General features: G+C 39.1%; 2 protein-coding genes across 2 annotated transcripts in view; one reads left to right on the forward strand and one right to left on the reverse strand.

Annotated features, from left to right (window-relative positions):
- Positions 1-3,928: 3,928 nt before the first annotated feature.
- On the reverse strand, positions 3,929-17,480 carry pnp6 (purine nucleoside phosphorylase 6). The gene is made up of 6 exons (XM_032524164.1): positions 17,220-17,480; positions 12,318-12,481; positions 12,092-12,195; positions 8,180-8,355; positions 7,898-8,088; positions 3,929-5,626 (listed from the first exon to the last, which is right to left on the reverse strand). The coding sequence occupies exons 1-6, from the start codon at positions 17,249-17,251 to the stop codon at positions 5,430-5,432; spliced, it is 864 nt and encodes a 287-aa protein (XP_032380055.1). The 5' UTR covers positions 17,252-17,480; the 3' UTR covers positions 3,929-5,429.
- Positions 17,481-19,807: 2,327 nt separating this feature from the next.
- LOC116694435 (hydrocephalus-inducing protein homolog) overlaps positions 19,808-27,915 on the forward strand; it is an 8,518-nt gene continuing 410 nt past the window's right edge. Inside the window, exons 1-5 of the mRNA XM_032524168.1 lie at positions 19,808-19,836; positions 21,518-21,643; positions 23,292-23,411; positions 23,955-24,089; positions 26,550-26,749. Coding sequence (XP_032380059.1) covers positions 21,545-21,643; positions 23,292-23,411; positions 23,955-24,089; positions 26,550-26,749 — 554 coding nt within the window. The 5' untranslated portion in view covers positions 19,808-19,836; positions 21,518-21,544. The remainder of the gene's footprint in view (positions 19,837-21,517; positions 21,644-23,291; positions 23,412-23,954; positions 24,090-26,549; positions 26,750-27,915) is intronic.

The following is a 27,915-nucleotide window of genomic DNA, read 5'->3' on the forward strand; positions in this document are numbered from 1 at the left end:
GTGTGTGTGTGTGTGTGTGTGTGTGTGCGTGTCCTAAAGCTTGATCTGGTGGTGTGATAGCACTGCAGTGGACAGACTGATGTGTGTGTAGCCCATGAGTGAGGCAAACATGGGAGAGATGCACATAGTATTGCATCATCAAGCTTTACAGTAGGTGTGTGTGTGTGCGTATGTGTGTGTGTGTGTGTGTGTGTGTGTGTGAAGTCCAAGTTTCTTCCTTCCTACATCTGTGTGTATCTAAGCATGCAGCTCCCCGAGCCTGTCTGCCAGTGTGTGAGGCTTCACAGACTTAATTAGAACTCACACACTAATCTCATTTCCCACACTGCCTCCAGTCAGCAGTGATTAGCTCACATAATGAATGTAAATTCTGAAAAAAAGGTAAAAAGAACTTTTTCATTAATGGTCAGTTGGCTGTGCAAAGGGGCAGACTACTCCACAGATCCTATTAGGTGAATGAGGATAAAAAAAAACGTTCTCATATATATTTCTTCAACTCATTAACTGCAAGATGTGATAATATTCAGAATGAAGTAATATGACTGTAATGAGTAGGAGGGCAAGTATCCCTAGAAGCAGTGTTCTTTAGTTGAATAAAATCTGAAAAAAACATATTTTTGTCAACAAAGAAGAAAAAGAAAATTATAATATCTTTCAATTGACTCTCAGGTGTTAAGAGAACTATGTCTGTTCAAGGATCATTAATGAATTTTAGTAATTACTCCTGCCTTTTCTGCTATAACATGTAAACGTCTGCTGTGAAAATAGCAAGTGCTACATAATCAACTGTACCATAAAAGTTGTTTAAAAACCTAATTTATTTGGTCAAAACCCTAGATCGTGCTATCTAGAGGAATAAGTGTGTTTGTGGCTGTTTGTGTGTGTGTGTGTGTGTGTGTGTGTGTGTGTGTGTCCGTTGTCTTTAAAATATCTCAAAATCCCATTTGACTAATCTATCTACATTGCTGGGTACCCAATGAAATTGGTGTTGACATTTTTGAAATTATGATTTAGCATAAGAAAGGAAACCAGTTAGCATGCAAGCACAGATGTTTAGACAGGTAGCTGAAAGTAATGAATAAATAGTAGAATGAAATAGCTAAAAGTTGGCTAATTGCTAAACAGTTAATGATGATGATTAGTTATAAGTATTACTGGATGAATGGGTGAAATAGTTAGCTAAAAGTAATGGATACAAGTTCAAATGTTCAGATTCATTCTAAGTAGGCAAACTGGTAGCTTAGTAGGCTAGTAGTAGTACATTGCTGAACAAACCAACCTAAATATGGACAGGTAAATTGTTTAAAAAACTTAACAATCTTCTTTTTGATGTAATGAATAGTGTAATACATTTGGACCATACATTGTGAATCGATGAAGGGGTATGTGCGTTCAGCCGACAAGGCTGTGGGGGTACCCCAGACCAAAAAGGTTGGGAACTGCTGCTGTAAATCAAGGTCGCCCCAGCTGAAGCTGAGACTGTGTCTGCAAAAAATGAAGATGATCCGGACAAACCGAGTTGGCACCATCATGCACAAAGATGCATTGTTCAACTTGACCTGTCACATCTTCTCTGAGGTGGAGAAGTCATTTTCCAGGTCTACTCTGCATGCTGTTACAGTACAGTGCTGACACACTGCTGGCAGCCAAACTCCTTTTTGGTGGCAACGTGTGAAAGTCAGCGGAGAAATTCTCTTTCACTGACACTATTTGTTACGCTTGCAAAAGTCACGTTCACTAACAGGAGCACTGTTGTCTCATATAGACTATGTGAGCTCAGGTACATGACAGTGCATGTGTGTGTGTGTGTGTGTGTGTGTGTGTGTGTGTGTGTGTATGTGTGTGTGTGTGTGTGTGTATGTGTGCGTGCGTGCGTGCGTGCGTTTGTGCGTGTGACAGTTTTCAATAGTGTAAACTCAGCAGAGCTGTCCAACTCTATTTCCTCAGTTTCTCTTTTCACCCTCTAATAATCAATAGCGAGCTCTGGGCTCAGTTGGCACGGCAACAATACATAGATCAACATTACATTACAGATGAGGCCTGTCGCCAGCCTGCGGGGACTACCAAATCAAACACACTTCATTCTCTTCTCTTAATTTGTTTAGTCACTCTATCGTCTGTCTTTATCGGTGTGCCTGGTTCACCACTTCCCTCTATTCAAAGCAGAGAGCCAGTCATTTGCATCCCACATGCATATCTTGTAGACATCTCACTTTTCAGCATGAAGTTGAGTTGTGAGGCATCTGTGCCAATATGTACAAATACAATCCGGCCCAGTAAAGGTGTTGTGTTTGTGTTGCCGGGCTGCCTGGTTCATTTGTATTAATATTTCAGATCCTCAGTGGGCTGCACCTCTACATGCTGTATGCAGATGAATTATGTAACAGAAAGGAGCGAGGCACGGAAAAGCCATTTCCACTTCATTTCAATCTCACAGCGTCTTCATCTGTTTGAGGTGTGTTTAAAGTGAAGGATTGAGAAGATGAAGCTGAAGACAGAGAGAGCGTATGTGTGGATGAGGTGTATCTCTTCTATCTCGCTGCTTTTTGCAGACATTGCCCTGTTCACTGATCATTAGCCATAAGAATCACCAGAGGCCTCACGATACAATATCATCACGATACTTATGTTACGATACAATATTATTGCAATTTTAAACATGTTTGCAATATTGTGTGAGATATTTCAACTTCAAATTTTTCCCAATTTCAAATTGTGTCCCCAGATGAAAACTTTGTCAGCATCTGTTTTATCTTAAAAGATATATTTCTCTGTTTGTTTATCTCACTTCAATTTCATTGCTGCAAAATGGGATTGTCAAGCAGACAAACTGACCAAAACATACAATAGTAGATCAATACTTGGCGTCTGTGTATCGATACAGTATTGCCGCAGAAAATATTGCGATACTATGCTGTAACGATTCCCCCCCCCACACTGGTCATCAGTACTGATGTGGAGAATCTCTTTTTCTTCTTGAAAACATATTGATGGATTTTGGAGACATGACCCCTAACACAAACACACACAAACACACACACACATACACATAGACATGTGACTCTCTGATTCAACACATAGACTCATCCATGTCAGAAAATACTAGCGTCCAAATGTCATCTGCAAATTTCTCAGTATTAGACAGCAACAACATTTGGTATGCAAATACATTATTTTATGTAAATTGAGACACAACAGGTTTATCTTGTAAGAGAAGCAGAGACCAACCTGAGACCTGGATACAGTAACTACGATTCAGCTGAGCACACAATATATAGACCAGTGGATTCAGTCTAGTCAAGACCAACACGTGGAATACTTTGCAAACCCAAAAGACTAAGAAGAAAACAAAATGCAAACTCTGGAGTTGTGCCCATACAGGAAAAATATGTATGTCTGGCAGTGCATCTGAAAAGGAATTACTTGTAGGTAAATTACAAACTCCCCTGTTTATTGTGTATGGAGCAGATCCAGATTTTATATTACAATAATGGAAGGCTTCACTCTGAGAGGAATTCCCTCTTAAGACTTCTATTAGCATCTTGATTAAGATACAAAGCGTGATACAAGTGGTCTAAGAGGTGCACTGCTGACCTAGGATTTCTCTGGCCTTTGCGGCTCTAATGAATGAGACGGTCAAGGAGACCTGGCAGGAGGTTCCACATCAGTGCCGAGAAGATTGAAAACTGCAGCAGCTATTACAGCCCTCCTTGATTTTACAGTGTTGTGATCTCTTGGTGTACAAAAAAGCTGATCTGAATGCAATCCACACCCGAAAAAAAAATAATACATCACATCTGCTGGATCAGATTGGTCTTTGATTTGGGGTATTTCCTCCAGAATATAGGCTACTGTTCTTATATTGTGAGTATCTTGTAGACAGGCTTTTCAGAAAGTGATTCAGCTTAAACATGGACTCTGAGAAGGATTAGGATTGACATGGCATTTTTGTCAAATTTTTTAATCAATAAATACATTTAATAATACATTAGATCATTAAAATAAGTGTTGTGTCTACTTAAGAATAAACAGTAGCAACGTGGTATTGTTTACCACTGTTAATAACAAGTAATCACAAAATAAAGGAAAGTTGCCAGTTGATCCTATTTGATCACAATACTTATTTAATATATTCTCTCTAATCATTTTATGTGGATTCACTCCTAAAACCTGGCTAGAGAAGTAATGTGCTTTTATCCTCTATCCCTCCACCAACATGTCAAGTCCAACACACACAGTACACAGTGTCTCCAGAAAACATCTTAATCTAGTAGTGAGCAGCATAAACTGACCATACAATTGTCTATTATAAATATTAATTTAAAGGTTCAGCCACCAGAGAGGTCCCAGTCTATTTGTAAGCTGTATAGCACTAAAGCAGGTAGGACTATAGTACATACCAATGAGGGTTGTACAACAGCCACCACTGTATTCCTACTGCATTCATTAATTCATGATCTGGGATTTATGAGAACATGGTCATTTTAAATATGGGAATTGTTTACCGTATTCACAAGTAGAAACCCAACGTTTGTTTTTTTCCTCCAGTGGTTTAACTTCCTTAGCTCCAAGCAATGATGTAAAGTGTACTCCAAGATGTGTCAGTACACTATAACATCACTGCTGGGTGTGGGTACAGGTGTACGTATACTTCTGTTTTGGGAATCCCGCACTAATTATTGTTATTTGCCCCCAATTTCAATTTTAAATTAAAACTTTTTTCAGGGGTGACGGCAATGCCACAGTTAGAGCCACTAGATAGCAGAAAGGTACTTTCAAACAATAGTTTGACTTTCTCAGAGCTAACAGGTGCAAATAAATGAACCGTGAGTTTAACGAGGGGCACCAGAATGCACCATGAAGTCCCGTTGGAGCCCATGTGCCTTATGGTTTGTTGTAAAGGCTAAATGTTGCCTCACCGGTGACTTCAGGGAAGTGGGAGGATTTTGCAGTTCTCTTGTTTGAATTGCCAATCCTGTTTTTAATTTTGATAACTAAAATCAAAAGCTAATTTCAACTGATTTTTATTTAAAATCGTAACACCCCTAGTTAGAAATATATTGTATAAGTTCTCCATGATTGTGATTCATGGGAACTGGTTCCACGGTTGTGAGAATTATTGCTGTGATGATAGCACTGGATGGCAAAAGACACAGACAATAGTCAATATTAGTCAAATGCCATGGACATTTCCTGACATTCTCAAAAACGTCTTTCTTCTACTCTCTACCTCAAAAACATTTCACGCACTCCCCCAGTTAACCACAACACAACATAATACCCAAACAAGTTATAACCTATCCACACATTCTAGACCAGTTTGCCATCTGCACCAAAACATTTTTTTTATCTCAAAGCTAGGAATGTTCACAAATGCCATAATTATGAAACTGGACATGTTTTTTGTCTGCAGATTTCAGATGAAGGTACTAGATCTTGGCAATGAGGTGGCTGACGAGCCTCTGGACGTCCTGGGTTCTGTACTGGGAAGTCCTCAGCACCTCCTCATGGTTTGCCTTCTCAACGCTGTCGTATTCAGTCACAACCTTGTTGGTGATGAGGGAGAGACCCAAGACACGCAAGCCACAGTGACGAGCCACCACCACCTCTGGCACAGTACTCATACCTGGACGGAGGGGAGAAGTCTGTTTACAGGTGCACTGATTTAACGTTTCACTGCCAGCAAAATATATTAAACAACAAAGTTTGTACTGTAACCTACCTCTTTTTCCATTTACTTGGGATCAATAAACATCTATCTATCTCTCTATCAGTTGCTTCACCGAAAGAGTCGACCATAGAGGTCATGCCTTTGCGACAAAAACTTGAAGTTTATTTCCCCCTCAAAGTTAGGTAATTGAGCACTGAAGTGGTTCTGATCATATCAGTGACTATGTAACTGGAAACGCTCCAAATCATGCCTGTCGCTTGCACAGTAAAAGCGTTACTGAAAGCAAGCGCTAGTCTCGCGCTGAAGTCCCGTGGGAATTCAGTTGTTGAAGAAAATGGTAAACAGTAGTGTGCCGATCGGCGCGTAATGTGTGTAAAGAGTGAAGATCGTAGATGTTCAAAAGGGAAGAAGCTTGTAGTAAGAATAACGTGTGTGGATTTACTGCAGAAAAGAAATAGTTAACATTTGTGCCTTTCCAAGTTGTGGCAACAGAAAGAGAAAATACAATTACCTAAACTTTAATTGTCTACCTTTCCATGACCATGAGATACTGCAGTTGTGGTCATAACGACTACAGTGCTCAATTACCTATTTTTAAGGGGGAAATAAACTTCAAGTTTTCTTCATGACCTCCGTGAACGCCGTGATCGACTCTTCTGGGAAAAAGAGGTAGGTGACAGTACAAACTTTGAATTTAAACGGTTTCTTCACAATGTCTGAAAATGCATCTTGTTGTCACGTATGGGCCAGAAATAATAATTGGATGTTGTGTCTGTTAAGAGGCACGAAGGCACTCTTTAGAACATAAAGGTAAAGGTACTTCATTGTCTCGTACACATGGTACATGTAGCGAAATTCATTCTCTGCATTTAACCCATCCCTCAAGGGAGCAGCGGGCAGCAATTCACAGCGCCCGGGGACCAACTCTAGATCTGAGTCAGTGCCGTGATCAAGTCCCCCAGCAGCGTTTGTCACAATCAGAGTTTCCACGCCCAGCAGGAAGAAGACTCGCACAAGGTACGTCACCTGGAGTGACAAACATGCTATGCTTCAGAAAAAGATACCGTTGTTGTTTTTCTTGTTTTGACGTTTATCAGATTATCACAAATGGGAGTTACAAAAAAACACCTGAGAACAACACAGGAGAAAAGGCATTGTATGAGAAGCGAATAATTTCATCACAAGTGCACTGACTGGAGAACCTAGTATTTATTTTTTGATGGTGGGGGAAACAAGAGCACCCTGAGGAAACCCACGCAAACATGAGAACATACAAGCTCCACACAGAAAGGCTCGGAACGACCTGGATTCAAACCCAGAACCTTCTTGCTGTGAGACCACAGGGCTAACCATTGGGCCACCATGCCCCTACAACTGGAATTTTAGCTCACTGGGAGCTGTGGCCATTAGCTGCAGACACTCAAGTTTGCTAGCACAGATTTTGGTCAGGTTTTTATCCTATAGACAGTAGGCCCTACTCAGTGACACCTAGCAATCAAGATTCTGGTAAAAATCAGCCGGATTTCTCCTTTAAGTGCTGCTGAGTTTTTAACAATATCAATTTAATTAATGACATCTCATTCTACTTTTTTTAATCATCCTAATGTTTTTTTCGGTGGCTTGTTTCAGCCAGCCTCTTCACCCCAGTATCCAAGGAAATAACGGACTTGGTTGAAATGTGAACAAACAACAGTGGCAACAAACAACTAATGAATCACTCAATTCTCATTGTCTACCCGCCAGCATGGTAGGTAGATTGTCAGTTTCTCCCGCCAATGGATAAAAATTCACCTGCATTTGGTATGCGGTCGGGTGTTTCAGGCCGTGATCATGACATAAAAGTTACACAGTGCTACATCAGACAAGCTTTATCCTACAATGGCCGACTGAAAACTGAAAGTAAAAGGTTATTGAGGAGGACTCTCAATAACTGTCTGAAAACTGATGGTAAACCTATTCTAGCTATTCTAATCTATTATAGCCTATTTGTTTACATCTTGGCGAGTCATGCTGCTTTCGCTTCCCATTCACTGCAAAATGCAAATGCTGTTTGTTTCTGTTATATATTATGTTATATTCTGTAATTATATGTTATATATTGTTATTCGAAAAATGAATTCATATTCATTTAAATATCCCTACTATGCTGTTGTAGATGCATTATTGAGAGGCTGTCCAACCACACATCAGTATCCATTTAAGTGAGCACGAGAGAGCTTTACTGACCCACAGCATCCGCTCCCAGCATCTGCAGTGCTCTGCACTCTGCAATGGTCTCAAATGACGGTCCAGCCAGCATGCAGTAAACCCCTTCTTGCAGGAAGCTGTCGCAGCCCTGCTCCTTTGCTGTTTGCTTGGCCAAGGCCCTCAGCTCCATGTCATAGGCATCCGACATGCAAGGAAAACGCACTCCAAACCTGGAGAAGTACAACATTACAGAAGGAATGGGACATAAGAAACAGATGCACAAATTTTCCCTTTCATAGTGCCTTGGTGTTAGTGTTGTACCTGTCATCATTGTGCCCACAAAGTGGGTTCTGCCCTGCAAAGCCTGGCATGTTGATGTGATCCTTTATAAGCATGATGTCTCCCAAATCGTAGCTTCTGTTGAGTCCCCCCGCTGCGTTTGTCACAATCAGAGTTTCCACACCCAGCAGGAAGAAGACTCGCACTGGGTACGTCACCTGGAGTGACAAACATGCTATGCTTCAGAGAAAGATACTGTTGTTGTTATCACAAATGGGAGTTACAAGATAGGGGTCACCTGAGAACAACAGAGGAGAAAATGCATCATATGAGAAGCTAATAATTTAAAAGGGACAGCTTCTGTCAGTAGACACTAGGATTCTTCTTACTACTGTGGGTCCTTGTTGAACTGGCATAAATAGTCGGGTTCTGTACTAACCTTTATAGGGCAGCTGATGGCCCATAAATGACTGTTGTTACTTCTCACAGTAGTCGCGTTTGGAAATTGCTTTTTCTATTTCACATTTCTCTACAGCTTGAATTGCCTGCAAAAGTGTTTTGCTAGTTAATTCAGAGAGGTTTTCCCTGGTCTCTTGATAAGGTCAGTGCTGTCATTGTGCAACATTGGCCTGTTTGATGAGAGATTTTCATATTATAATGGTGGACTGTGTTGTAGTACAGTAATCTCCATATGTAACAGCAGGACTGTCCGTACTAGTATTACACTGTAGCATGGAGCTGTTAATAAAGAGTTCACTTTATTAACCCTCGTGTAGCTTTTAGTTTAAAATTAAAACTTTTTTTCAACGTTTCGGTCTTCTTTTTCTACACTTTTCTCGTTTTTCCCAGCATTTAAGAAGCTTTTCGTCATTTTTTTCTCCGATGTTTTTGTTGATTTTTTCAACACTTTTTGGGATGTTTTTGTTGTTGTTTTTCACCATGTTTTTGTCACGTATTCAAACATTTTTGTCACTTTTTTCAATTTTCTTTAAAAAAATAATAATTCAAATGCTATAAAATTAAATAAAACACCCAAATTCAATGAAAGTCAAGAACTGATCATTTATTTTACTTGTAAAGAGCGTTGCATGGAAACATCCGTGTTATTTCCTTTGACAATTTGGTTAAAAAGTAACCTACATTTACGATATTATAACAGGATGGTTAAATTATTTGCTATAAAGCTATTGGGTGGCTTTGCTAACACAGGCATTTTTTTTTAGTTTGTAGTCAATGATTATTCATGTCACCTGATGTGGGAGAACAAAAGTCTAACAGAATGCTAATGCCATAATGCTAACATGCCTACATTGACCATTCTTACATATTCATGTCTAGGCCTAATGTTTCCCATGTTAACCATCTTAGTTCAGTGTGTTAGCATGGTAACACTTGTTATTTAGCACTTACTACAAAGTACAGCTGAGACTGACGTGTTTGTTATTAGTTTTGCAGGATATTTGGCGATCGAGTTGAATAAATTGGATAAATTAAAATTGCAGACAGACTGGCATTGCTATCCACAGCTACACAGCTAGTGTGGCTAATACAATCTGGCTCTCATCTCATCTGATTAGTTAAGTATTTTGTTCAGCTTGCCAAGAAAGCATGTTTGTAATATATATATATATATATTGTCTAGGGAAAATGTAACTTAGTATGCTTTGGAGGAATCTTTTGGAGTTCAACTCAGTTTATGGTGATTCAACTGGAGTCATTTCATACATTATACCCCTGTCTAAAGTCCCATCTGGATACAGGAGGGGCATAATGCATCTGCCTTTCTATTACTGTAAGTAGGAAACGGAATTTCATGATTCAGTTGGGTTTTATTGACCATTTTATGTGGCAATGGCACATCACAGCTGGTAATAAAAATAAACAAAACCAGGATACAGTGTGTCTCCAGAGGCCAAAGGCCAGTCCCATGTTGACACTGAGACACTGTGTGGTTTTCTTACTTTCATCACGATTCTGCGGCTGATCATTCAAGACACAAAGTAAATTGTTAGCCAAAGTTGTGAGTTATATTATGGTCTGTCATCTAACAAATTTGCACAACTTGTTGACAATAATAACAACAATAATTATAATAATTATAATTATAATAATTATAATAATAATAATAATACAAAATCATGATTGAGGATGACATAAAAAACTTAAGTGTCTCTGAAAATAGTTTTATTTTAAAGTGTATGTAAAACCATTATGAAAGGAAGTCAAGTTTGACCGTTTGCTACATTTTCAAAACAAAATAATCAATTTTACAGGCAGTTTGATATAAGCACTGGTTATAATTGCTGTACCTACACTTATCAATAGGCCAATGTTCCACTTTGAACTTAGAATAAAGAAATGTGACGCAAAATTAACTGTGTGTCTTGTAGAGAGGCTCCCTCCATGACAAGAATAACAAAGTTACAAACACTTTGTTATTCTTGTCCATGGTTTACTAATTAGGCCTACACCTGCATGGCTGTCAATATTTTCTCAAAGTGGTCGACAAACTCAGAGTTTGAACTGTTAGCTTGTGTTCAGTTACCCTGTATTCTATACCGTGTATAGTATATCATTCACTTCAGCAAGGTTACAAAATGCTGAAGCAAGGTGGCTTGTGACAGAAACTGAGACACAAAGCTGCTCACACGGCAACTTAGAGTAGCAACAAGTGGAAATGGGTGCATCTCTGCACCAAAAAGTGTTCACATGGATATCATTCAAAATTAATTGTAATACTTATTATATCAATGTCATTCCAACGTCAACAAGTGCAATATACAAACCATGTAATTCTGAGATACAGAACATTCATTATTATGTGTATCAGTATCAGTATAAAACTGCATTTCAAAATGTAACTATCTTTTTTTATTGGTGCCTTTTGTGTTCAGTTAAATGTTCCCTTTGTGTACTAAAAGAATGATGGAAATATTTTTTTTAATTCAACAATCAATATGTTGGATTTAGGCAGTACACTAAAAGCAGAAGAAAGGCAGAACTAAGTACACTTTAATACATGCATATTTTCCTCACATCGTGCAGTTCTTATAAGTAATAGGTAAGGGATAATGTAGAGCATGCCGGTCTTTATTGCGAATTAGAACCCATGCAGAACACTTGCAAAAGCGGAGGGCTCCAGCATTAGCCTGAAGACTTACTAGATGGCTGTGGCTCAGTGGTAGAGCGGTTGCCTGTCAATCGGAGGGTTGGTGGTTCGATCCCTGCCCCTGCAGTCATTGTCAAAGTGTCCTTGGGCAAGACACTGAGCCCCTGTGAGTGAGCAAACCATGGAGCTATAATGCTGTGTTAGCACTGTTACTACTTGCAGGGTTTCCTTCACCCTCTTTTTCTTTTTGATCCACCGATCAGCGTTATGAGCTCAGCAAGAGCACAAATCTTGATTTAAAAATATTTTATTGATTTAATAACGGTCTGCTAGAGTCTATGATGAGAACCCAGTCCATGGAAATGGTCTGTTATACTTAGAAACCGTCTGTTTTACAGAAATAACAGATCCTATGCCACGATTGGCCAATCAGAATCGAGTAATTAACAAGGCTCTGTAATAATAAAATTGGTGACCCCCTATCTTTTCCTTTGGCACTATCATCAGGTCAAGATTTCAATTAGTCCAATACTTTGGAATAAATACCAGAAAAACTACTGACACCCCCTTAAGCCTCCGCTGCACTCTGTGTTTAGTGCTAGTTAGCATATTTACAGTGGACGGCGAAACTGAAACATCATCATGTCAGTGTTTTCACTGTGAGCATGTTAGCATGCTGACCTTAGCATCATAAGTACTGTACAGCATCTCACAACTAATAGTATGGTAGTCGACTTTTAATCTTGACTTATTACACATTAAAAAACAGTTACTTCCTAAAGTTGTTTACAAGCAGAATTTCATAAACTTTATACTACTTCATATTACTTTGTACTGTTGCTTACAGTGTGTATGTTGTAGCCCTCGTAGAAGTGGAATCTCCCCTGCATGCAGACACACTCACGGCCCTGCAGCCTCCCGAACACCAGCTGGCCGGCATGGCCCGGCACTGCACAGCATATATCCTGTATGAGCAGCTGCTAGTATGCTTATGTACAGTTTACAAACACTTTATACGTTTTTTTTTTTTTAAGGTTTTGAATAAAAAGCAATTTGTCAGAGACAACATACCAGTGCTGGTGGGAAAACGTGGAATATCCTTATACGGGAACACAGTCTTGTCAGCCATCAGGTCAGCCAGACCGCCCAGGCCTGAACCACAGATGATGGCTACTTTAGGACGCTGCTCTGTGTGGGCCAGCAGCCAGTCTGCTGTCTCCTTATACTCTTCATAACTGAAATTTAAAGTAATGGGAAGAGAATTGGTTAAAGGTCCCATGGCATGAAAATGTCACTTTATGATTTTTTTTAACATTAATATGCGTTCCACCAGCCTGCCTATGGTACCCCAGTAGCTAGAAACGGTGATAGGTGTACACTGAGCCCTGGGTATCCTGCTCTGTCTTTGAGAAAATGAAAGCTCAGATGGTCCAATCTGGAATCTTGCCCCTTATAAGGTCATATTTGTAGTTTTACACACTCTATAAAACTACAAAGTACAGCTAATTAAGGGGAATGTACACAACGCTGTCTCTTTCAACAATAGTGTGAGTTATGGAAAAGTATTTAGGAAAGTAGTTTTTCATTTCATATTTTGTGGGTGTGTAAAACAGCAGGGCAGTGTGTAACAGCATACAATAATACAGTAACAATTGTACTGAAATAAATTTGCAAAATACTGTATGCGTACCTGACAACACACACAAAACAATATACTGCACTGAGAAAACTAGGGAAAGTCTTGGCTGAAAACACAATGTTAATGGACAGCAAATACACTTGTTCACACCTACATGAATGCCTCTTCTACAGCAGAACATGTAGAAACTGATTGCTTTTTCTAACCTCTAGGCAAAATGCAAAACCTTGCTGACAAGAAAAGTCAGTTTAGCATTCTGTAGTTGTTTGGCATTGTTTTAATGTCACAAAAGGTTTAACATAACCCGTCCTATTGGAATTTTATACTGCAGGAAATCAACTTTCTGAGCTGCCCATTGTCATGATAATATTATATAATATTTTGTAACACTCATGAGCACATGAAATGGATTTTTTGTATAATTAAAAAAAGAAGAAGAACTGCCACATTGTGCCACACAATTTTTCATTTTAAGTGTACAAGCCAGATTATTATTCACGGTCCTGATGCTGATTTCATTGGAAAAGCCTTGAGGTACCTCATTATACAAAGTCTGAAACAGACTGTAATTCTGGTTATAAATCTGGTGCTAAAGCTATAACCTTGTTAACGTTCCCTCTATGCCTCGAGCTTTGTTATTAAAAAGCAATGACACTTCAGGCTGCAGCCTTTACCAGACCAATCTGCAGCAGGAGAGAGCCTGATGATTTTGAGCCCATTTTAGAGCTGCCATCTAAGACGAAAGCTACATCAGACTAGCCTTGGGTGTTCAGCCCTTGATGCCCATGATTACAGTATGTCATTTTTCCATGATGACTTTCCAAATGTTTGCCCTGAGCGCCCATGGAAAATGTGTATAATATTTGAATACACACTTTGTTAAAAATAAAAACAAGTGAAATTAATAATGAATGTGATTTGTTTTACTTAGCTGATTTATATTCTGTTCTTCAATCCATATCCAATATTTCCTATATTTCTAATAGGGTTGGGTGTTGTGGTTTGGGTGTCTTATTGTGGTAGTCTGTTTTCCTGTCTTAATTTCTTAGCCTGGTTTTCTGTCATGTCTTGTGATAGTGTTATTTTTGGTCTTGTCTTGTATATGTTCTGTTTCCTGTTTTATTGTGACAGTCTTATTTTCTGTGCCGTTTTGTTTAGTTTTACGTCCTGCCTTAGTTTCCCGGCCCTTGTGTCACCTGCTTCTTATTACCTCGTAACCTCGTGCCTCTGTATTTTTTCTTTGTGTTCCCCTTGTCTGTTGTCAGATCGTTGTTGTACTGTTGTGGTGTTCCGTGTCAGAGTGTGTGTTGCCTACCCTGTTGTTTTGTATTCCGGTTATTGCGTTTTTTGGAATTCTGCCAGTTCCTGTGTTTTGGATTTTGCCTGCTGCTTTCAGGACACTTGCTGCTGGTTTGTACTTGGTTTTTTGTTTAATAAATTATCAAGCTCAACATACTTTGCCTGCTCTCTCTGCATTTGGGGCCAACCTCCAGTGCCGTTACGTAACAGTGAGAAAAATAATCGATTCTTAGATGCATCACGATTCTCTCTAGTACGGTTCGATGCTCGTTTCTGATAAGTTAATAATTTGATACTTTTTATTTTAAAGTTACTTCTCCAGAAAAATACAAATCACAACACAGAGTGACTGAAAAAGGATGGGAACTAGGCAAGAGTGCAGATTTTCTTTGCCGTGTTCTGATAAAATCCCCTGGGGCCCCCCCGACTGATTTCTGGTCCCCCCCTGTGCCATCCCTCTTAAAAACTCCTGGAATCGGCCCTGGCATTATGGCTGGGTATCGGCAATGATTTCCCGAATAGGTTTGGTTCCGATTCACAAGGTCCTGATTCAATTACATTTCCAATTGGATTTGATATCAATTAGGTTAGGGAAATTTCAGTTACAATACCAATTTTGCTTCGATATAAAAGCTCTTTAGAGAACGTATAAGCAAAAAAACATCGCTCAATTTTTTTTTAAAGCACTATGTTAATATTTATGGAGAAAAAGCATACATTAAGAGATCAATTTGAGGATTTTATTAATAAATATCACGTCATAACTCAGCCCTAGAAGGCATGTTGGTACCTGGGCCCGGGTAAAGTCAAACTGTTGAATGTGAATAATTCTCCAACAACCAACTACCCGAGTGGTTACTGGGTGAGTCATTACATTTTTTTCCAAACAAACACTAAGCGGAAGTGTGTTTCTGTATTCTCTAAAAAATCTGTGGAAGAATTATCATGACACCCTATGGGTGATCAATTTATTCTACAGCACACAATTGTTCTGCCATTTTGGGCCTGTCAGCAGCACAGGTTGCCCTTCAGGTTGTAATGGCAGCTTGGCCCACACTTACACTCACATGCAGGTGGCTGCTGTGACTTCTGCCAATGTGGTGGTGTGATTCCCAGTTAGTGGCAGCATAAGGTGGGGAATGGATGAAAGCAAGTAAAACTAATTTATTTATCCTGACAACTGAAGTTTTATTGTTTGTTTTCACAAACCCAAGAAACTGAAACGTGGAGATGTCAGCAAGGGTGTCCAAAGTAGCCTCTGCATGGAAATCTCTTATCCAAAAAAACATGATGCCATTTCATGTGTCTGTAATCCTACTGTAATGATTTTTGTGGTGAATGTCACCAAAATGTTCTCATAAACAAGGAGGATGCTAAAGAGAAAAAACTAAATTATGTTCTAAATGTGTCCCGCTGCTTAATTTACTCATAGCCAATGGACGGACCCAACTAACAGCAACCAAGAATGGTCCAACATCCTCTTATCTCCCTTTTAATAAAGAAGAAAAATTTAACATTTCAAATCTTTAAAGATTCAGTCTGTAACACCACCCTGTTATTTGAGGCTCCATGTACCTACGTACGAAGCCACGGCGTAGATTTAACGCAGAAGCATGAATCACGCTTAATGTGCCACGATTGTCCTGCTGTTTAAAAAAAGTTTACATAAAACTGATTTTGACAAAGTGCTAAAGCTAACTTTTTAGCAAGCTTCTCTTTGTTCCACAACTGTGTTAGAATTTTTTACTGTTTAGTAGAAACGGTGTGTTCTTGTACACTTAGCACCATGATTCTACATAATATAGTTACCGAAAGATATATTCAATGTAATTATTGTGAATCAATAGCTTAGCACATTAACTGCAAATTACTGGAGCTAAGTATCCCTGTACACATATGGATCAAGGTAGGACTATGTGAACTTAAATTACAAATTTCACCAAAACAAGTCAAGTACTGCTACTGGTTAAACTAATGCCCAAGACGTTTTTAAAACGTTATTAAAGGAATTTGTTCTCCCACTGAAAACCATTCAGTTCAGTGGGATAAACATCAGTGAAAACCTTTTCATAGAATTTTGAATAGGCCTACTTAATGTCATGCCTTCCAACCAAAAGGTATCAGGACAATTTTAGAATTATTTTAAGAACATGGAACTAGCCTAATAGTTAAAGTAGTAAAATAGTATAGTAATTCTATTTATAAGTTGTGATTTTTTAGAACACTTTCTTAATTTCCAAAATCTATTTTTATAATTTGTAATTACTAATTCCCCAGATGTTTTATTTTACTAGTACTAGTGCCTATTACTATATATATATATATGTGATTATTGTTTAACATACATCCTAGTTATAGCCTTTATTGGATATATATATATTTTTAAATTTCTTTAAATACAAATGTAAAATAAACCCTGCATCAAATCTAATGATCAGGCAGGTCACACATAGGCCTACCTTAAAAACACAGCTGCCTATGTATTATATAACAGCAGAGTAAGAAACTTAACTCAAAGCATGAAGTGAGCTCGTGGGCTCTGGTTCGCACGGGCCAGTTGCGCGTGGAGCTGTCCGTGGTGCTGCCGGAACATTTTTTTATTTTTTTATTTAGAGCAGAGAGAATAGCGGACACAACTCAACACTTTGGACCGGTTTGACCAGCACGGGCTGTCGTTAAGCCCAGAGGCTGCAACTTAACTAGAAACACATGACTGGCCTGTTAACTGAGCAGAAATTCGAGTTGTGTAGGCTTGTAGTAGCCTATGGGCATTTAGTCTACCACCTGTGACACACCATTACGTCAGAGTAAGAGGTGTCATAATGAGAGGAAAACTAATCCTCGGAATACACCGTTCATGTTACTGCAGCCTTGCTTTTCTAAACGACCAAGGTACGTCTTGCAAACGTGATTACACAGGCGGTATGCTTGCAACACCACTAGATATCCCTTAACATAGTTAAGCTACGGTAGCCTTGGCAACTATGAGGCTCACGTCACTCCGGTCCACCAACATCCAGCCTTATCGGCCTTACCTGCACTGACTGGAGGAGAATGCCGCTTCCATTATCTGATGCTGAGCGGGACCAATCTATTCTACTGATAAGACGCTGTTTGTGTCGTGTTTGACAGACGCTTCCAGTGCTGAGTTCACGTGTTGGAGCGGCTGATGGAGATTCTGCTGCGGCGGACTGAGTGGCGCAGGTCGTGCTGTGCACCGACGTCACTGCGTACAGGGTGGAGGGGCGGGGCCTGGAATGACTGTCGGTCCCTTTGAAGAAGACTAAATCCAATTTTCTACCAGGCTGGGCAGCTCAGTGATCCGTTCACTGACAGAGGCAGGACTGGAAACAGAGGGAGAAACAATGAGTGGGCAACTTAAGGATAGAGAAACACGAAGATGAGGGAAATGATAAACTCCGCAACAACTAATCAACAAGCTAATGCTATAAGTCAGAGTTTGGTGAAACACATCAAATCCCAGAACTCTGTATAATAATATAAGATATGCACGAAACATGCTTTATAAGTAGCCTAGTTTCCCTCCCTCCCTCCCTTCTTCCCTCCCTCTCTCTGTCTCTCTCTCTCTCTCTCACACACACAAACACACACACACACTGACAGACACTTACACACAGGCTGCACAACAATTCAAAGTGCTGACTCGTGGGTTAGAAGGAAAGAATGAAAGTGATAAAAAGCACAAAAACTGAGTAGCTAACAGCAAGCCTAAGTCAATATAGTATAATGACACATTGAAAATACACTCTTTAAATATGTACTATAACCACAGCTTTAGTGTATGGTATAATAAAACTATAATTGCCCATTATGACTTTCTGATTTACAACTTAGTGAATTAGTAAAAAGTGAATGACTAGCCTATGTCCAGATCTGGTGGACAGACATGTTTTTACATTACATTCATTACATTCTACTATACTTATTGCATTATATATTAGGTTACTGATGCCTGAATTTCTTAGACTCAGTATATTTACGTACACCTAGCTTTAGGTCAACAAAAAACTGAATAAAGAATAATGAACTTTGTTTTTGGCAATGTGGAGAAGGCTTTGAAATAGTTGTCCTTGATGTTAGGTGTAGATGTCATTACAGTAATATTCCATTCACTTACAATCAGCGGTGGAACCGATCATATACTACTGTAATGAGTTTCAGTCACTTATACAGTATACTGCAGAAAAAAAGACATACCCAGATGGGGCCTGTGGGAAAAATGTATATTAGTGGTGACCAGGGTCAAAGATTAGTAACCTCCATAATATATCCATCCAAATATTCTTTATGTCTTGAACACAATCAGCCAAGAGGGATAAAGAAGTGGAATTTTGAAGATGAAGATTCAATTAGAAATTCCTGCTCGGTCACTGTGCTCACTGGGCTTTCAAATCCCCTTTGTAGTACTTATCCTCATAATGACCTTTCTTAACCCCCCCCCCCCCCCCCCCCCCCCCCCCCCCCCCCCCCCCCCACACACACACACACACACAGACACACAGACACAGACTCACACAATGCTCAATTAGTGTTGGTTTTGTGTGTGTGTGTGTGTGTGTGTGTGTTAGTGTGTGTGAGTAAAAGAGAGTTGGAGTGGGACAAAGTAATAAATATAAGATGGGACGTACATATCTAATATGGATGATACATTTATTTTTTTTGTTAATTATTTCCTCAACTGGATTATTTAGGGATGTTAGAATAGCAAAAAGTAACTCTGTGTTAAAATGTAATTTCACTAACTGTTAGATTTGTCATATTCTGTGTCAAAAGACCATTGCTTTGAGCGGTGTTTATCTGTGTTTTCTCTTGCTGGATTACATTTGTTGTGTGCATGCATCCAACATCCACACCCACCTATACATCCACATACTGTTGTGGAAATGAGCATGTGTTGATCGTGTGGCAATGAAAGGATAAATAAAGACCTGGATTCATTACTCACCAGTCAGTTATTACGGCACTCTGGTAATAGTGTATAGTACTATAGTAATATACCATAGTGGATCCTTTTTCCGGTCTGCAATGAACCACATTTCATTTTCAGTGAAACGTGAAGAAAAGATCCTTCAATTTATCTCTGAAACACATTACATTACACACACGTGTTAAAATAGTACTTCTAAAAATAAACGACATTTTAAATTGTACATAAAGTATTCACAGAAATACACGTGAGGTTGTTTATATCAAGCTTTGTCACCAATTGTGAGGTACAGGTATAGTATGCATTTCTAATAGTCCTAACAAATAAGCCTAAAGACAGGCTACCTCCTTCACCAGTGTTTAAATCCGTTACTGGCTGATTGTTCTGTAAGTCATTTATGGTTTTATTCAGAACAAGTTGGATTAGGCTCTGCAAAAAGTAGAAAATAATATTTCTTTTAAATGTTTCAAAGGCGTCATCATGCGTGCTCCAATGACTCTTCAGAAAACGGGAGACTCGGTCTTATTTCTTGATAAACAAACCAAACTATAGAAACAGACTTACCCCTGTGGACTTGCCAGTTTTGGTGTGGCATCCGCTGACCAATCAGAAAACCCTTTGCTGGGAGGTCGTTGAGTGTGTTGTCAAGGCAACAACTTACAACAAATGTTAAAATCAGACTTGTATTCACATACGGAGGAGTGGTAGGTTAATACTTAGCTATTTTATTTGAGCCTATCACATATTTTTTTGAATGTGCAACTAGACAACAGGTCTAATTGGCACGCTTACTCTAAAGTTTACGTTAAGTGATGGAAGAAAAGTGTATAACCAGCTAGAAAAGATTTTAAATCCTGACGTTAATGTGACGTTATCTAACGCTAGCTAACGTTAGCTACCGTTACAGTCGACATGGTGATTGGAAACATCGGCTAGCAAAGTATTTTGTTGCTAGAGAAAGCTAACAATAATGGCTAACGTTATGTATTTAAGAAACGTTAATTAACTGTACAGCTAAGACCAGTTTCTAGTAACATAAGCAATGTTCTCAAAACAAAGTTTGGAGGACTTGTTGCACGAACAGCTAACACGTTAACGTTAACTAAGTTAGCTAGCTAAAGTGAACTTACTAAGTAAACGTTACTGTTAGCCAAAAACCAACGTCTTTGATAATTGCTTATTAAGTAGCTGTAAAATGGGCACGTAATTAGCGCCATCCATTACTAAATGACACATTTTCTCTTCTCTTCTGTTCTGTTCTCTTCTCTTCTTTTCTTTTCTCTTCTCTTCCTTTTTTTTGCAGGTGAATGTGCTTTAAAACAATCAAAATGACAGCTGTTCCTTTGTTAAAGAGCAAAATGCCTATCAAGCCAAAAAGGATATCATACTATACAGCTTCTAACTTCACACGTTTAAAGAAGCTGTTTCAAGTAGCAGATTGTCCTAATCATTACCTTGGCTTCTTATAGGGAACAAAATCAATATCTGACTGCAGTGATTTTTTGCAATGAGCTCAGCTCAGTTATTTTAGGCATTTACTTTCTCCTTGGCTGCTTGTGTCCGTACCAAGAGTAACGTTAGTTGACAAGAGTAGGAAGTACTTTTAATTTAATACGATTTTTTTCTGGTCAAACTGTGGTCCACATCAAATTAAAGATCTTGCCTTACAGTTGGTTATATTGAGTTCAGGTTTGATGATAGCTCGTTTTAATCATCTCACAAACCTTGTTTTGCTTATTGTCTGCATAATTATAAAACTGAAAAAACAAAAACTGTGTAAACATGATAATAATGCGTAACATTTGTAAATGAAGCAGTAAAACCATTACACAGCACTCTGACCAAAATTAAAGAATAGTGTTTACTTGAGCAACTTTGTTGTTTCTGAACTATAAAGCCGAGCGTATTATGAATACACATCTAACTGGCAGCTATTGAATATTGCATATGCAATAACTCCCTCTGCTACATTATTAATTTAGATTTAAAGCTAAAATCTTTCTGACCTAACCTTGAAATAAGCTAAGTGCAGTTAGATGTTTCTTTGCTTCTGGTGGACTGATAAAGAGGTGCCAGAGGATTGTGTGGAGAGGGTATTAATCACAATATGCTGTAGATAGACTGAAGGGGGGACTGCTTACATTATTTGAGCAAATTAGATCAAGTCATGGAAATGTTCCTAATACAGATGTCTGCACATATGTGTCATAGCTAACAGCTTTAAGGTGACAGTCTGCAGCTTTTGTGCTTATTATCTTTTTTTTTCTATCAGTGGTAACAGTCCTGTTTGAAGTGGTGCCTCAACACTGCTGAATTACTGTTAGAGTCAGAAAACAGGCAGTCAGTGCAGTTAGCATAATAGCTTGAGCTGCTGTGTGTTTGCAGGTGACTCCATCTGTTTACACCCAGGAGATGTCACAGTCTACAATGGAGCGCCTGGCTAACAATGATGAGATGCACGAGCCCCGCATCCTGGAACTGCTTGACATGAGCAAGACTACACATCACAAAGTAAATGCCAGCCAATGTTGTCAAACCTCTATAGCTTTAAATCTATTGCTATGCTTTTACTGTCCACAAAATCTTCATGAGGGTGCAACCAAAAATAATGTTTGCAGATGGCACAGTGATAGTTAAAAGGTTACAGCAGGCACTGTTAACGCCAGCAAAGAACACTGTGACAGTGACAGCTTACATAAAAAAGATAAAAGTTGGAAAGGAGTTTGCCTTTACCACTGCCATCTGCAGACAAGCCTCAGAATAAAACTCTGGGGAGTCCACTATTACATTTGAGACCATTAAAATAGATTGAAAGCTACATTTGATATTGACAACCTGTCTCCTCACTACAAAAGACTTTTCAGACCACGATATGTACAATAAGGTATATAAAACTGCTTTTAGAAAATGTTCCCAGTGTTACTTATACTGTACTTATACTTGTATTGTACACACACTAGCACCAGTTACCGTACTTCAGATGTGAAATCCTATGGGCTGAACTAAATTAAGTGATAGATGCTATAAGCTATATCTAAATAAAATTATGGATATGGCTTACTTATTGGCAGGGTAGACAAGACGAGGAAAAAAGACACCAACATTCAAAGTTCTCATTATTTCACCATTAATCCCCTGCATACAGAGTAAGTGCTGTCTGCTAAGGTCATTTGCATTGTACCAAAGCTGCTTTCCCTTAGTCAGCAGACACTAATTGATGGGCAAAGGGCAATCAATGTGACTGAATGCTCTTTACTTTTAAAGTCATAAGCTAACAGGGAGCTTGGAGCAAAATGCCATCAAAAGTTTGTGAAATGCCTATGAAATTAATAATTGTCCCCTCATCATAATTAGGACACACATTTTCTCTTGACTTGTCCATATGCAAATGTAATCTGAGTAACCTCCACTGTGGGCCACAGCAGGTGATAAGAAGGAGCAATGACCAGCAGGATCTTTTTAGGTCATCCTGAATGCCACAAAATTACACACTTACACACAATATACAGCATAGTGTTATTTTCATTCTATGACTGGCAATGGTGCAATGATAGAGGATTAAGGAAAATCTGTCAAGTTAACTTTAAGAGGGCACATTTTCTCATACTTATTATACATTCCTGGTTTAAGAAATAGTTTAAAAAAAACATGCTTATTCTGGCTGTAGCTTCATATTTAACATACAGATAAAAGAGTGGTATTGATCTTCATGTCAGAGAGGGAACAATTGAGCTTTAAAAATCCTTGTGAAAAAACACCTCATGGAAAATCAAAAGGATTAATAACTGCATGTTATCAATGACTTCAAATAATAAGAATATCTGCTTGTTATAGGAGTGTACAGGGCTTTCCTTAAATAAATAATGCGTTAACCTTCATTTGCTTCCAAAACAGTGTGGTAAATGCACTTTATTATGCAAATTCAGCAAGTATACCATGTATATATAAATTAAGTTGGCTACAAATGTGTTTGAATCTGGTAGAACCCAGTAGTACGTCAAAAGGAATTCATTGAGTGTTTGTAACATTGGTGTGTTTGACTTTAACAACATTAAGAAAAACAACAATGTTTTCAGGTTCTCGATGAAAGGGATGATAATGGGTACTGCATATGTTTTGTTTTTTAGGAAAGAGTCAGTGTAAACTGTTTTGGTTTCAGTTTTCTTTAGTGGATATGGATCAGCCACTTTTCCAGCCCTACCCATCTGAGCTGGTCTTCCAGAACTTCACTCCTGCACAGACCTACACATTACCTCTCCGTCTCCACAACATTGACAAGGTGTGTGAATGAGGGATGAACACACAAACAGTTACACAAACAACATGGTCTCAGATAACGTTTCAGTGAAGATTATGGAACCATTAATGGAACCACAGAAGCAATCAGTATAGCACAATATAGTGTGTGTGCGTGCGTGTGTGTGTGTGTGCGCATGTGTGTGTGTGTGTGCGTGCGTGCGTGCGTGTGTGCATGCTTGGTGTGTGTAAGGGAAGCAGAATGTTTAGAAAAGGTCATAAGGGATTAGAGGATATTTATAAATGCAGTTTGAAAAAGACACTGTCAAGTAATTGTTGTGTATGTACCTAGTTCTGTGGTGGTTGCTCTGTGTGTCGGTGTTTGTGTGTGTGTGTTTGTGTGCATGCGTGGTGTGTGTAAGGGAAACAGAATGATTATACAAGGTCATAAGGGATTGGAGGATATTTATGAATGCAATTTGAAAAAGACACTGTCTAGTAATTGCTGTGTATGTACCTGGTTCTGTCTTTGTTGCTGTGCGAGGTTTAAAATTTTGTAAAGTTTGTGTGATTTTTTTTTTTCAAGGTTTCACGACAAGTTAAGCTGGAGCTGCAGGACTCTGAGTTTTTCCATGTGGTCGGAACAGAGGGAACAAGTAGCAAGGTGGCACCAGGACTGTTTGCTACTTTCACTGTCTTCTTCACCCCGCAGGAGAACAAGGTACTGGAGAAAGAAGGGAGTTTGACGGCTCCATAGAATAATCATATACAGTAGGCTAGGGCTGGGCAATAGGGAGAAAATCAGATATCACAATATTCTTCACCAAATACCTCAATATCAATATTGCGGCAATATTCTAGGGTTGACAAGTTGGTGCTTTAACAAAATATCTTTACACTCATATTTTAGATAAATAATCATCTGTAATGTAGATATAATGACTAAGTGGGTAAAGGCAAATAACAGCTGGAACAGTCTGGTATGTTCAGAAAAGTACATCACTTTACTGTAAAGCAGCCTTTAAAACCAGTAAAAGAAGAAGATCACAATATTACAATATCTAAAATCTAAGATGATATCTAGTTTCATATAACAATATCAATAAAATATCAATATATTTCCCAACCCTACAGTAGGCTAGATTCAGCGAGCACAATAAACTATCAGAGTAATCTGCATTCGTGGAGTGGAAACATGCATACAATGAAAGCCCAAATTGAAGTACGGCCACTGAAGTCAGTGACAAGCTGGTACAACTCCAATTTTGTTGCAAGTTTGTCATATTAACTTATAACACTAATTAAGTTACCTCCGCTAATGAAATCCATGCTTTAAAGCAACAATATTTAACTATTTACCTTTAAGTAACCTTATAACCAGTGGGGTCGGAGCAAGTCTATCTAAATCTAAATCACCTGTCTAAATTAATACTGTAGCAAGACTTGCGGCCACCGTGAGTTCTTTCTACACAAACACAGAAAGGACAGTTCACTCACAGACAAAGGCACTATTTATTCTCATGTTTGCTCTCACACACTTTCAACTTAAATACACAGCTTCACTGTGCGCCTCTGGTTGAACGGCTTTCCTGGTGCACATCATGCTGCTCCAGACACAGTTCGGAACAGAGTTCAATAGTAATAGTAAACAAAATCCTTATTATACATTAGTGTTTCATTCTTGCACCATTGTTAGTTCATCTGCTCTTACCTTATGTCTGTGTAACAGCAGGACAGTTGAGTGTATATGTACACAACGTTCCACTTCCACGATTGCTCCGGTGCCTCATTTCGGTTGGATGTCCATTGCCTTGGGCTTCCGTTCCACTAAAACAAGTTCCTTCCCAAGGCTATTTTGTAGAGGCGCCATTGCTTCGTATGGTGCTTTGCGCCACCCAAGACAATTGTGATTGGTTTAAAGGAATGCCAATAAACCAGACACTACTCAGCAGCGCTGTGGAGGAAGGTCTGGCAATGCGAGTCTAACTGCTTAAGTCAGTTAAACAGGTGAAATGTCATGAGGCACCTACACCAACGCTCTCTGGGGATCGGGTCAGCTGGCTCCATCACATTTATGGCACCCTGTTTTCCTGCGCAATGTTGTGCAGAATCCCACAGGCTAAAACAATGTTGCAGTAGTGGAGTTTATGCAGTGCTTTTTTATTTTACTCGTGTTTTTTCATGAGTCAGAGTCAGGCAACGGCTGTGAGGGAGAGCGCATTTCCTCCGCCCCCCCGTGCTGGACCAACACCCCGACCCTGTCTCCTGACAGCAGAGGGGCTGGAATAACAAGCCGAAATATGTCGGTCAATGACAGAAAAAATTGTTCACTTGTGGCCATTAACGACAGTTTAAAAGACAAACCGAAACCTGAAGAATTAATAAAAATGTAATGCATTGTCATGTTTCCTGTATTGAATATCATTGCCAAACAAAACACTATACCTTTTGAAAGCGAGGAGTAATATCCTCCTCCTTTGTATAGCCCCCAGTTGGGGCTGTGCTGGACACTGCTCTCTGGGGATCGGGTCAGCTGGCTCAATCACTACATTTATGGCACCCTGTTTTCCTGGGCAATGTTGTGTAGAACCCCACTGGCTAAAACAATGTTGAAGACACCCCCTCCCCCACTCCACCATGGCTCATGTGTGTAGGCTACGTGTGCACTGTTGCTCGGCGTGTAGAGGTCTTCTAAAAGAGCCAGATCTGCCATTGTCGATAAGTGATCAACTGATGACTTCTTCTTCTCCTGTTACAATCGATATATGCCGAGCTTTGCGTAGGAATCGGCCTATAAACGTCCTACGCCAGTTTTAGGATGTACGCACGTTTCATAAATGAGGGCCACTGACTTTAATGGAAACCTAATGCTCCGCCGTCGTTCTGGAGCGGATACACAGACATTTAGCATCCGGTGGAATTTGAGGGTCAGGATACCCCAGTCTTCCCATTCTTCCTGCTGATTCCTCATGAACACAAACCCTAAACACAATATAATAAATATAATAGTATAGTAGGTAATTTACTAAAAATTATGAATGTGTATGTGCTTGCACGTTTGTGTCCATCCAGGACTAACCTTGAGGACAGACGGGTGGCTCAGGATCAACTAACAAATACTTCAGAAATATATATGGATCTTGCGTGTTTGACACATTTTTTTTTTATTTTGTCCATCTAGGACTACCACCCCAGACTGGTTTGTGTGACAGAGAGGGAGCGGTTTGAGGTCCCAGTTCGTGCCATTGGGCCACGTGCCATTCTTGACTTTCGAGACAGTATCAATTTACCCGTGTGTCCTGTGAAAGCCGCCACAGAGAGGACTCAGCTAGTCCGCAACATAGGAAACAGCCAGGCAAAGTTCAAGCTAGAAACAAATAGGTAAGAGTCTGATGTCTACTGTGTTTGGGTGATTTAACCTAATTTCTTTTAATACAGCAGATAGTTTCAATCTTAAATATTGTCAGTGTATCAACATTTAAAGTGATCATATTATGCTCATTTTCAGGTTCATAATTGTGTTTAGAGTTTGTACCAGAATACATTTATGTGGTTTAATTTTCAGAAAACACCATTTATAAGTTGTAGTGCACATTGCTGCAGCTCCTCTTTTCACTCTGTGTGTTGAGTTCTCTGTTTTAGCTACAGAGTGAGGCATCTCACTTCTGTACCATCTTTGTTGGGAGTTGCACAAGCACAGTAAGCACTGCTAGCTTCTCAGCTGCAGAGCATGGGAGCATGCCATGCTAGCAGCTAGGTGAGCATTATAACGTGAGTTACAAAGTGACGAGCGTTCGTCACGGAAGTAAAGGCTGGACTACAATAGATCTGGAGCAGTTTGTGAACAGTGTTTTCACTCGAAGATAGTAAGTCCCTTTGGGGTGGACATTGGGCTTTTTCACTTTGTAAAACTGTAACGTGCACAAAAAAGATATATAACACAATAAAGGAAAGGGAAAAAGCCAAAAAGCATAATATGAGCACTTTAATGTATACATCAATGCACTAAACCAGAATCACAACAGCAAACATTTAGCTTCACACTCTTTTCAAGAATTGTTTTCAGTGGTGGAAGAAGTATTCAGATCCTTTGCTTAAGTAAAAGTACTAATACCACACTGTAAAAATACTCTGTTACAAGTAAAAATCCTGCATTGACAATGTTACTTAAGTAAAAGTACCTAAGTATCATCAGGAAAATGTACTCAGTGGAGAAAAAACCTTACATTTTAGAAACTGGAAACAATTAAAACTGTTCTGTCAATCAAGTGTTTAATTTGCTCATCATGTCAGCAGGACTTGTAAGCCGAAATATTGTTGGGTAGATTCATTTATGTTGTGTATAAACTACATGTGTTTTTTGTGCAAAAATCTGTTATTTTGTAAAGTAACTAACTAGTCACTTAAACTGTCAGATTATGTAGTAGAGTAAATAGTACAATATTATATATAATAAAAATCTAGTGGAGTAGAAGTAGAAAGTGGCATGAAAAGAAAAGACTCAAAAAAAGTACAAGTACCTCAAATGTGTACTTAAGAACAGTTCT

This window comes from Etheostoma spectabile, chromosome 8 (genome assembly GCF_008692095.1).
Source record: "Etheostoma spectabile isolate EspeVRDwgs_2016 chromosome 8, UIUC_Espe_1.0, whole genome shotgun sequence".
Classification (NCBI taxonomy): domain Eukaryota; kingdom Metazoa; phylum Chordata; class Actinopteri; order Perciformes; family Percidae; genus Etheostoma; species Etheostoma spectabile.

What these genes read in the sequence shown, in the direction of transcription:
- pnp6 (XM_032524164.1), bottom strand. Translation starts at nt 17,251, where the DNA reads ATGGAAGCGGCATTCTCCTCCAGTCAGTGCAG. An exon ending in AGGGCTACAACATACACACT is followed by an intron (nt 8,356 to 12,091) that starts GTAAGCAACAGT and finishes TTGTCACTCCAG; the next exon opens with GTGACGTACCCAGTGCGAGT. An exon ending in GCTGGGAGCGGATGCTGTGG is followed by an intron (nt 5,627 to 7,897) that starts GTCAGTAAAGCT and finishes CCCTCCGTCCAG; the next exon opens with GTATGAGTACTGTGCCAGAG.